We start from the raw sequence: 12337 nt of genomic DNA on the forward strand, positions 1-12337 counted from the left end.
GCCATCAAAGCCTAAACAAATTTGGATGGCACGTAAAATCTCCAAAATATTGCGACAGTAAAACAGCAGCCGCGGGCGCCAATTACCACGAGCCATAAAGCCAACAATTGTCGCGTATTTGTTCATATATTTATGCGAAAATACGTGCGGGGACGCGTGATCCCGCGCGTAATTATTGCGTGACTTATTGGCGGAGGAAGATAACACGTACATCGCGACAACGCAACACAGACCTCCTTCAATTGCCTGCTTAATACTACCGTCTACAATGGCGAACGAACGCAGAGGTCTCCATAAAATGGTAGGTTGGTCATTGCTCGGGGGCGCAAGCTTTATCTAGCGTTTGACTCGCAGACGTTGATTTCGGTAATTACGCTGATTATTCGCTTTCTTTGGCCCGAGGACGAAAAATAAGTTACATTAATTGCAACTACCCATTGTGGAATGAAATAAAATTGTAGTAAAGTATTTTGCGAGATGAAGATAATAGTACTCACTAGATACTTTCAATATAATATATAATTTCAATTTTTAATATGTAATCATTTATTCGAAACATCACGAATCTATATAATATTATCAATGATCAATGTGTGCTACCATACGTTTAGGTAGACGCGTGTCTACGCGTATCTTAAACTACGCTTACTACGAAGTCGTAGCAAATGCTACAGGGATCGTAGCAGGTGCTACGAAAGCCATATTAATGCCAGATTTTGACGAATTAATCGACTAGGTCAAGAAGTTCTTTTTTTATTTCATTCTAGTTTAAATATTTAATTTAAATTAATTCACTTATTCAAATGTTTTCTCCTATTGCCGCACCGGACAATATTTGTCAAATACATAAATAAAGAGTTGAAAACAATGATACGCCGAGAACTTAGTTTCAGGAACAAGGTTCAGTAACACAAAGTAAATGAAGATAGGTACTTAACCTTGTTGCGAAGTTTGATCCAATAAAACAAAGTTTCCAACAAACGAATGCATTAAAGTCACCCGCAAACTGATCCAATCGTAATATCGCACTCCCAGACATCGAAAGTTAGTATGCATTGACTTTGAAAAGTCGTCCAAAACTAAGTTGGGTTATGTTTATGAAACTATTCGGATGCGGGTGTGTGCCGCCAATACACATGCAAGAACTCGCGCCCAACTCGAGGCATAGTTCGCTAAGTGGAACAGCTGTAAAACAAAGTAGCGAAGGGTCTAGGAACTTAGTGTGTACGTTGGCAACTATTCGGCAACATGTGTCGTCCGAAGCAGCGGTAGGCGCCACACTCCAACTTTGACAATTTAATTCGGAGCCGCGGCCGACGACCGCCCGATTTATAAATAACTTAAACTAGGTTTTAACTAAAGTATTGCCGCGATAACGAAGCCTACGCGACCCCCGCCGCGCGCCACACCCGCCTGCAGATAAACTTTTAAAATGACTTTGGAAGCTTTTGAGCTTTTAATCGGTAAAGTTGTACAGACAGACAGTTCGGGCACAATCCTTGAACCGCTTGCGCCGGCGACGGCGGCCGCAAAACTTTGTTTTACAGGACTACTTTTCTTCTTGTTTCAAGGTTGGACTCTTAAAACAAACTCCGGTTCGACGGAGTTCGCGAACTCGGGCGCCAACAATTTACAAATTTCTCTCTTTCATAACAACTAACTGCCGCTCGGCGCCGGCGAAAGTTGTCCTGCGTAGATCTTAATCGTATTGTCTGTTGCGCTCGCGCGAACAGCTGACTGTGACGACATCGAACTTTTGCTTTAATTCATACACAATACGCAACTAGTCGCGGGGGACGAATGGCTGTGGGCTTTGGAAATTGAGGATTGTTTCCAGGCGGAGAGATATCCGTGATGACGCGAGGGTCGAGACAGACAGCAGGCGCCCTCCGACGCGTTTATTCAATTCGCTTAAGTGACATAGATAGCATCGACCGCGGCCAAAAAACTCGTCTGCCAAATTTGACGGCGCCCCCGGCGACCGGCGGCGACTCCTTTTTTCAGTTCACGCCTCACCTGCCCCCGGCCCGAAGTGGTCTCGCGTCAAACACGATGATTGGCGTTTGATAAACACTTTTTTCTTTCGTTTCTATCGGTGTTCGACACTTGAAAGCTTTTCATTACCGCCCCATATCATTTTCGCTTTATTTAACTTCGAACATATTTCATACAATAGCCATAATTCTTCGCGTAAGGGATAGATTATTTTTTGTGGGAACATAAAAACAAAGAGCCATCAGTGAGCGTAAGCTGTAATGAAGTGTTTTTTTTTATGTACAAGCATTATGTACCTACACTACAGTGAAACGATGGCAACATAAGCTAAATGCAGTATCGGGTATTGCGCGTAAATTTTACGTAACTAGAAATAAATAGGTTGCGGGTGTGTGGGGCGGGGCGGCGTGGGCGGCGGCGTGCGCGCGCACCGCCCCGCTCCCCGCCCCGCCGCCCGCCGCCGCACAGCCTGCCGCTCTCCGCGTAGTCCGCGAATCGCGCGCCGCGAGCCACCCGCACGCACGGCTGTGCAGGCCGACTGTCCGCCGTTACACTCGCGATAAACTTTTCCGACGTAGCCGTGCTACGGTGCTACGCCGCCGCGCTACGAAATATCCCAACGCACTAAAAACAAGTGCCCCTATTGTGCTGTGATCTTAACAGTGAACTCGTGTTCTAAAACATTTTTTTGTGATGAGGAGTCACCTTCTGTAGCGATGTCGGCCCTTGTCCGACCCGTTTGGTAAGTCGCCTCCAATATCTTACCGATCTATTTTGTCGCGTAAATATTATTTGTGACTCAACATTTTCGTTAGTGTTTTTTGACGTTTATTTAAATGCGGCAGTTTATTTCAGCGGTGTGTGTCGTCGGTGAATATGTCAAGAAGTGTCAAGATTTAAAAATAAACAATTCGTCAACGCACAAATCCCACGCTCGTAAAACCATTTCACAAAATGCTTTCAAGTTGCGTATTTAGCATAGGTATAGCAATAGGCAAGCGTTTATTTTGGTTAGGGATGCGTAATGTTTGTTGATTAGTGTCGTATCTCGTAAATCGAGTGAGAGCAATTAGAGTGAGGCTCGTCAAACAGCGGCATTAGCTGAGACAGAATACGTAATGACGTCACGGGCAACCTCACGAGTGATTACATGCGAATGTGATTCTGTCAATTAATTTAATTAACTCGATGTGTACCGTTGTACATATGAATTAAAATTATAACATAATATTTTGCAAAGAAATCAAATAATATTAAAATGCATGCTTTATTGTTATACGGAAATAAAAATATACGTAATGGTAAATTCTTCAAATATTTAAACTATGTTCAATATATACCTACATTTTTTTTTTACTATTTACAAACTTGTTCTTAGTGTGGTCCGTTCAATGTTGTTTTTATTTAATTTTTGGTTTAGATACGTATATTTTTGTAGCTGTCCGTAACTATTATAATTTATATTTGATAGTAATTTGTTACTATGATGCAGATTAGACTTATATAAAATTTTATTCATACTTCCATATTGTAAATATAAAAAAAAATATATTTTTGTTTCTTTTATTTGTGATGAATAAACGAAAAAACTACTGGGCTGATTGTGATAAAATCAGGCACAGAGATAGATAAAAAATTCATGAGTGACATAGAGTACTTTTTTATTATGATTTTACCCAAGCGAAGCCGAGGCGGGCCGCTTGTCTTTAATACAATATAATATTACAACAAAACATGTATATAAGTATAGACATCACCAACGAATTAATTTAAAAAAATATTTAAATATTTTTCCCAGCGTTTACGTAAATATATAAAGGTATTTATCCACACGCCGCGTTGCGTTCCCGTGCGGGACATCTCGATAACGGCCCGTAATTGTTTCCACTCCAGCGCGGCACCTATCTGATGGGCAAACACCTTTATTGCGCTTTCATTCATTACAATTTGAATATTTCCTGTTTTTTAATTGCTTCCATGGGCCTGTGGGCTTTTATCGTTAATAATGTTATATATGAAGCAGTGGTGATCTAAGAAGTTGTGCATCTTAATTTAGGCTAATTTAAAAATGTGTGTATGAAGTAATCGTCGTACCCCAATAACTCTATTCTCTAGTTCCATTATCAAAAGTCTCAAGTTCAAATATAACTCGTACCACATAAGTTTGTATACATTTACTCATGTATTAGTAATTTTCATAGACAATCAATTGATTCCGGTATAGGAAAACATCGTGAAAGGTGCCTGCTCACTGATAGACTATTTAGTACATTAGTGTGTATGCGACTACTTGCCATTAATTGGTGTCATAAAAAAAAGTACGATGCCTTATGTCACTTGAATTAAATATGACAGAAATCTGACAGCAGTATCAGCATGAACTTACATAATATTAAGCGAAATTTCAATAACTGTCAAAGAATTTATTGAAAAAATAAAATAAAAAATTAAGTACGCGCGAACATTACATATTATAATTATGACGCGGTTTTTTAAATAAAGAATTATTGTTATTCCTTATTTATTCAAATAAGCGGCTAAAAGAAATGTTACTATATGTTACAATGATTTTGTGTCTTAAGTATCAAAACGTAATACAAATTCGTATATTACGATATCGTTAAACGATACCCTGTGTCACAATATATGTTTAAAAAATTTAAAAAAACTTTTTTTAAGTTCCTAAATATTTTATAAGCATGCCAACCATTAACATTTTCAATTAAACAAATCAAAACATAAATCAGTTCGGAAACATTGATATTGAATGTTGCATCTACTTGTTTAATAACATTTTAGCAATATTTTGTTGAATCTGGAGAATTTGAATAAAAAAATTCCTTATTCTTATCGTGTGTATTACTATTACTAATATGTATGTATGTATTTATTTATTTAAATCGTCTTTTATCACCAGCTGTATAAGTATTTCTTACTATTATACATTATTGGTTACGAGTCAAATTATTCGATTATCCGTAACGTCTGATCGCATTTCTTCCGTATTTTCGGGATAAAATTCTATTTTTTAGAATACGAAAAAGAAAGCATTCTTCTCAAAAATACTGTAACGGACAATACAATAAGTAAAACAGACAAAATTACGTGTGCGAGGGGCGATACACCGTCCGATAACCCTCAGTGGCCCTCCAAGTAGGGTTGACATCTTTTACAATAAAAATAAATAAATACGAATGTAATGTGTAGGTAAAAATACTATGCGTTCAATCCGGTAAAGTTATTGTTTGACAAATACCTGTATGTTCTCTCTCTTATCTCTGTATGTTCTCGGTTGCGTTCGGAGATGTGAAGCTCGAGGTCAGCGTAAAAAAAAACTTTAAAATTTTGAAAATTCGGCTGTGATTTCACAACCGGCCGCCTGCCTAGGGACCAACACTGTTCAAATGAGTTTCTTTCGGCATTTCTTCTCAGCAGTGGTCGTTCCGAAATGCCAGTAGTTTGTAGCTTGTGAGAAATAACTAGTAATATAAAGATTGACGAGAAAAAGTGCCTGTGAAGGTCTAATTTCTGAATAAATGATTTGAATTTGAATTTTGAATTTTTGAATTTGCCTGACGTCAACCTCCATTGGCAATGCTATTGTTGCTATCAGCTGCCTAGGCTGTGTGTCCCTTTGTCGCCTCGTACGACATCCGTAGCCTGTGTAGTTCTCCGTACTCTTAACTATGTATATGAGAAATTTCAATGATAGTTGAGTAGATAAAGTGTGAAACGCTAACATTCAAACAAACATAATTTTGTATTTATATTACGAGTATTAGTTGCTATACATATATTGTGAAACAATCGATGATTGATTAATAATAGAGGTAGATGATTCATGTAAACGTGTAGTGTCAGAAGTAGATTCAAAGTATCCTGCCAAATGAATAAGTAATCAGAATCATATGCCAATGAGCTTGTCTACTTTACTAACCTATAATTTTTATGATATACTAGCTTTTTCTCGCGGCTTCGCCGACGTTTTCTTCGTGCGCTCTGCTTATAACTTATTATCTTGGGTTCTAAACAATGTTTCGTGATGATACCAAATTGTAAGTTCGACCATTTGCTATGCAATTGTGAATTCCGCTAGGTTTGACTATCCACTGTAAAACCGCATCAAATTCCATCCAGTAGATTTTGCGAGGTGCGCGAACAAACATACAAATAAATAGACAAACGTTCTGAAAGAAATATTTTGGCTTCTATTCGATAAAGAACAACCGTAATTATTTTTCTTGAATATCTCCTATGTCCAGATATAGCCCACTGACAGTTTTATATAAGTATAAATAAATTTAATTTAAAACAAATGCGAATCGTAAAAAAGCGGTGATTGACAAGGACAACACGTGAAATGTGCTAGTAAAATATATCGACATAAACCGTGAGAAGGGTCCGGTGCACCGCGCGCCAACCCTCTTCAAAATGCGGCGACGGCGCCAGGATAGGGTTGTACAAAAACAGAACATTATAATTTTTATAGAATAAAATACAAAATATGAGCCAATAGGTACGTATAAACGAAAAAAATATAATGTTAACTTAAATATATATAATTATAGGGGGCGAACTAGGCTCACGCTCGACATATGGTCCGATGTACCGAATATATACAATAACGTGCATTAGTATGGAATCTTTTTAACCTCCGACGCAAAAAGAGAGGTGTTATACGTTTAACGTGTCTGTATATGTATCTGTCTGTGGCTCGTAGCTCCCAAACGGATGAACCGATTTTCGTTTAGTTTTTTTTTTGTGTCATAGATAGTTTTATCCCGAGTGTTCTTAGCCATATTTCATGAAAATCGGTTCAGTCGTTCAAAAGTTGTAGCGAAATTAATATTGAAAGTCGGGGGTTTTTAATTTGTCTAACAAATAAACTTGTAATACCAAGGATAAAGATTTATTTTGTTGTTTTTTTTTTGTTAATTCCACTCTGGCTCAAAACTATCCATCAAACTCTCTCTGAATTGCGATGGATATTCTTTGAACCAGATACCGGACCGTTTTGTTAGTTGTTCCACAACCTATGCTATGTTCCAACGATTCAATCAGTTGTGTGTAGGGAATCAAAATTACCTTAATGCACCGAACAACCAGTTACAATCGCTTTCAGATTTTAACTGGTTCTATCACTATTAAATTTGATTTCACGTAAACTTTATCGAATAAACAATATTGGATTATCTATACTAATATCACAGATGCAACAATATATATGTTTGTCTGTAACGCTTCCAAGGTTAAACTGCAGTACTAACTACTAACTAATATTATAAATACTAAAGTAAGTTTGTTTGTTACCTCTTCACGCTCTACTCTTTACTTAACCAATCTTATTGTAATTTTATATACATGTAGTTTAAAGTATGGAGAAAAACGTAGGATACCCTGTCATGCCGGAAAATAAACGCGAGCGAAGCCGCAGGCAAAAGCTAGCTAATAAATAACTCGATATCCAACAAAGGTTACTGCGGCCGTAGCTACGGGCAGCAGACAGCAGTTTTATTCAATACCATATATTGTATCGACTAGTTAACGACTATAATAACTCAGCAAAAAGATGATATTTTAAAATATCGAAGACAACCCTAAAGCATATTTCCGAGGGTTGGACGAGCGATGCGCGGGTCCCAGCCGTGTACAATGTACTGCACGCTTGGTAACATTACCCCACTTATTTTCAACTCGGCTAAACTATTGCAATATCGATTTTCTCGCTCATATGTTACTCTTACCAAAATCAATACAGTTTCTCTTTCGTTTGGACTAGTTTTTAAGTTAATTGCGTCATAATGCTATTTTACGTTCGTGCTAAAAATTGTCCAAACATTTTACTCACTCGTAAGTAACTTACTATAATAAGCTAGTTACGTAGTAGTCATTAAAAATTGTGTTGTTTGACTAACATTTCCATGTGTGGACATGGAAGACGGCTTCGCCCGCGTGAATTTTATTGGGAATAATAGTTGCTTACTGTCTCTTTTTTTTTTTATTAAAGTACTTTTTATGTCTATCTAAATCTGTGGTTGCTTTGTCTAACAAAAACAGTAAACAATGTTTTTTATATATAATGGAAATTAAAATTAGTATTTGCAATAAACAAATAATTGAATTTATTATGTTTGAAAATAATAATGTTTCTGTTATTTGATTTCACTGAAATGTTTAAGATTGTAATGCTGAAGTCTCGGCAGGTTTACCCAGTAAATTTACTTTTTTACTTTAAAGTTAAAAATGTATCTCAAAATATCATAATTTTTTGTAATAATTTTACATTTGAAAGCTGAAAAATCGTTTATAAAAATTTGATGGTAATATTTTCGGGATGTTCATATGTTTCTAACTGATCTAAAAGTCTGGAAGACTGATGGAACTTTTCATTAGGTAAAAACATTTGAATTATCTGGGTTTCGCTAGGTTCATTTCATTCGTTTCATTTCTAAATATCTTCCGTCTTTCATTTGTTTTTGTCTGACTGATGTATCAATTACATTTTCCTATTATGTCGAACTTTGCCTTTCAAAAGCTTTTCACATATTTGTTTTTATTTTTTCATTGTTTAGATCTCGATTTAAGCTAAGTTTCAAGCAGGTTTATAAAAGTAATTAAATATAGATAAAAAAATAATTTTATTACCATAAAATATAACATCACCCAGTTTGAATACGATTCAAACTGGGTGATGGTCCTCGTTAATACGTACTAAAATTAACAAAATAATCAACGTAACCATTTCCAATGAAGCTATTGAAACAATAAGCCAGTCTTCAATTCAGACGTAGATAACAAGAATTGCTCTCATGGCTCAATAATTTCAAAGCCTGAACTAGCAACTTATGATACCTGTTTCGTTCGAAAGTTCGCAACAAATCGGTGTCCGGCTATCAGCTCCCGTCAGTTGTTATTCGCTTCAAACTTCCAAATCCATTTTAAGGAACCTTCAATTCTGGGTGTAATCTTAAGGAGTCGATTTAAGAGTAAAATCACGCGAGCGCAAAGCGGTATTATCGCTAGAGCGCGCAGTGCTGCCAACTCTATGAATCTAATCCGGCGGATTTAGCCTCTGATTTACAGCGGAGTCGAGGGCGGCTGAAAGAAAAGTGATAATGTCTTAATCTCACCACACTCGAGTTTCCGACCCCGAATTTTATGGCAGCCGCGCAGACGGCAGTATGATTTATGATTTCAATAATTAAGAATTCTAAGGTGCTATTTGAATTTGAGGGCCGCGGGAGGCCGCGCGTGTGTCTTATTGCTCGAAAGGGTCCTGGCCTAAGGAATTATGCACAGTCTTAAGGAATCACGCTTAATTGTGATTTATCTACGTTTTTAGTGAGATAGGAATTGGGTTTTGTTATCCTTTTATTATTCTGTGGAGCGTTATTATTAGGAACTTGGAAATACGACAGTTTAGTTTGAATATAAATTCATCAATGTGTGTGAAAATTATAGAGTAGTAGGTATCATCATCACTTTAATTACTGACGAGTTTTATTTGTTGTAGATTTAAAGATTTTTTGTCTATTTTCTAGAATGCAAACGCATTCGCAATTAAATCACTTTGTCAAATATATATTTTTGCAGCCACACACATTTATGAAACTAAGTACTTACCTCATTAGCTTGTAGTAACATTTATCGACCTGAAACCAAATTTAACAGCAGCCTCCCTCCCTAGCCACGTGATCACGTCCCACAATCCTCGCACGACCTTATATCGCGCCCTAATCTCCAGCATTACAATTAACGCAGCCCCAAGATAACCCGCCACTCGCCACCCGTCTGATAAAGGTCCGCACTAGCACTAGTTTAAACCGGTTAAGCATCTACCCTCAGGGTTTATCTAATTACCCTACGCTAACACAAACGTTTTCTCGAACGTGGAAACGTTACGTTCTAAAATATCAAATGTACAGAAATTACTAAATTACTAAAGAATATTACTAAAGAACTTCAGTTACAGCAAGAAATAAAAAAAAAGAAAAAGACAATTAGAAGACATTTTTCTGAGTTTCAGGAAGCATCTATACTTCTTGTAATCGATTGAGATTAAAGATAAATGTATATATCCGTCAATAAGATCACAAGTTTTTCTGTAAGAGACCACAAAATATTTACTATAGAAAATTAACACAGTTAAATCAGAATTATATTCTCAATGAATTTTAAGGCATTTTTCTCCAATGAATGAAGATAAAATAGGAGGCAAAGCTATATTATAAATATACACGTTTTTTCTGAATTCCCAGATTTTTATTTAGATTTTCAATTTTACTGCACTCTGAAATAGTGTCGGAACTTATCAGTTGTTTTTCTAGCATCTCTTGATGACAACCAAGTAGGTGTAATTTAGGGTCGAATTAATAAAAGGAATATTTCATTTAGCACTTTTTTTCAATTGGTACTAATAGGAAGGAATCATGGGTCAATCGAGTGCCCAGTAGTGTGACAAAAAAAATGTTTGATACCTTCTGTTACCAGAGTTGGTCCCAGCCGCCAAACAGTTCTTGCATTTTTGTCTTCCGGGTTAAAGAGTAAGTAAGGCAGTGTAATTACCAAGTACTGTGGCAAAAGACCCTAAGCCACAAAGTAGGCAACGCGTCGGTAGGCTGTGGTGACCACTTGCCATCTGGTGGGCTACATAGCTGTTTGCCTGCTTGATAGTACAAAAAAATACTTATGACATGTCAAATCTGTACGTGTCTATAGTTTGCGCCCTTCATCTGAAAACGTTTCACGTTTGCGTAACCCGTTCCGAGTCCGGATACGTCACGTACGTAAATGTTTGCCGGCCGTACTATCGGAATTTCCAACTTCCGGCGCGCCCTCTGCAGATACCCCTGTCAAGGACCATCGATTACTATCTCGGTGAACTCGGACGAATATTGCACAGAGCGAATATCGATAGTAAATCAATCTCGATGGCTTTTGCTACTTAGTCGGAAGGATAACCATCTAAAGGTAGTACGCAAGTCTTAAAGATGAACTCCGTTTCCGTTGGAGGCTTCACTGTTCTATTCTTTAAACCAATCACAACGCATCGGTGATCTGTATCGGGTTGCTGGTGTTAATGGACCGAGGTGCTTGCTTACCATCAGGATGATCGTTTGTCCTGTAAAAAATAAATCTCTCAATTTCTTAATCAGAAAGAAACGTGGAATATGTGGGTCTACCGCTCCAGATTACGTTTGATTGCACTTCGGGTCACATTACACATTCATGACATTAACTATCTAAATGTGTTCCAAGTTTATTTCGCTGTGACGTCCCGAAGCCCACTGACTAGTTAGAATAAATCTTTAAATTAATATTCGACTCTGATTTTATGACCGACTCTAACGATATTTATTCTTTACGTCAACTAAACGAAACTAGAAAAACTGTTTTCTATATCTTTATTCTTTAAAATTTTCGTTTTATAAATTGACTGATACTATATATACTATATATATATATATATATATAGATTTTCCTAAACGTATCTCTATTATTACGTCTTTACTTATGATGATTCGTGTTATCATCAGTAAAGACTTAAGAATAGAGACAATAACATTTGACTGGCTATTTTCCTGGGATATCCCACCCGCAGGAGACATGGGGTTCAGATTCGATTAACGGACCAAAATTCGTTCAGTAAATAATTATTTATTTACTGAACGAATTTTGGTTTGGCAAATTCACTTTTGATTTCTGTTAATACAGAAATCAAAAGTGAATTTGCGAGTAAAATAAAAAAAATGCTAATCAATAAAAAAGTGCTTATAAGTTTATTTTTCGTGTAAAAAATAATCACACATAATAAATATTTAATGACTGTAAAAAGGGATAATGCATGAGAGCTTATATCATTTTTCGTGTGAAGTGTGTTGTGTGCGCAAACTTGTATCGCAAATATACCATACGTTTGGAATAACTTCACTTAGTCTTTGGTTTAAAAACAACTATATTTCAATTCAACATATTAACAAGATTCCAAACCATATTATATCATGTGTACATTTTATGACAATAAAATATTATGTTCTATTCACATTTGGAAAATACCAGAATTACTCCAAAAGATACTTTTTGCAAAAAAAAATAATTTATTAGATTATCTAACTTATTTATAAATTGTCTCTTGAACAAAATTACAATCTCAAGACCACATTCTCGAAAAAAGATGAACAAAGCCATTCAAAAATTATTCTATAACCAGGATTTTTTTTCTTTCACACCTATTTCAATTTTAACCTACTTCTCAAACTGGTTGTTTAGTTTATTTTAAACAATACAACCTTTAAATAGAGTACAGACTGCCATTGACGGAAAAAGTTAAAAAGTCACTCTG

The 12337-nt window shown here is 36.3% G+C and overlaps 1 protein-coding gene across 8 annotated transcripts in view; it reads left to right on the forward strand.

Annotated features, from left to right (window-relative positions):
- The window catches only part of LOC128683548 (uncharacterized protein), a 227020-nt gene that overhangs the window by 196432 nt on the left and 18251 nt on the right, over positions 1–12337 (forward strand). Inside the window, exon 1 of one of the 8 annotated variants that reach the window (XM_053769278.1) lies at positions 2495–2737. The exons of the other annotated variants lie outside the window; for them this stretch is intronic. Coding sequence (XP_053625253.1) covers positions 2712–2737 — 26 coding nt within the window. The 5' untranslated portion in view covers positions 2495–2711. Of the gene's footprint in view, positions 1–2494; positions 2738–12337 lie in introns of those variants that run through there. 8 annotated transcript variants of the gene reach the window in all.

The sequence above is a fragment of the Plodia interpunctella genome, chromosome 3, assembly GCF_027563975.2.
Source record: "Plodia interpunctella isolate USDA-ARS_2022_Savannah chromosome 3, ilPloInte3.2, whole genome shotgun sequence".
Taxonomy (NCBI): Eukaryota; Metazoa; Arthropoda; class Insecta; order Lepidoptera; family Pyralidae; genus Plodia; species Plodia interpunctella.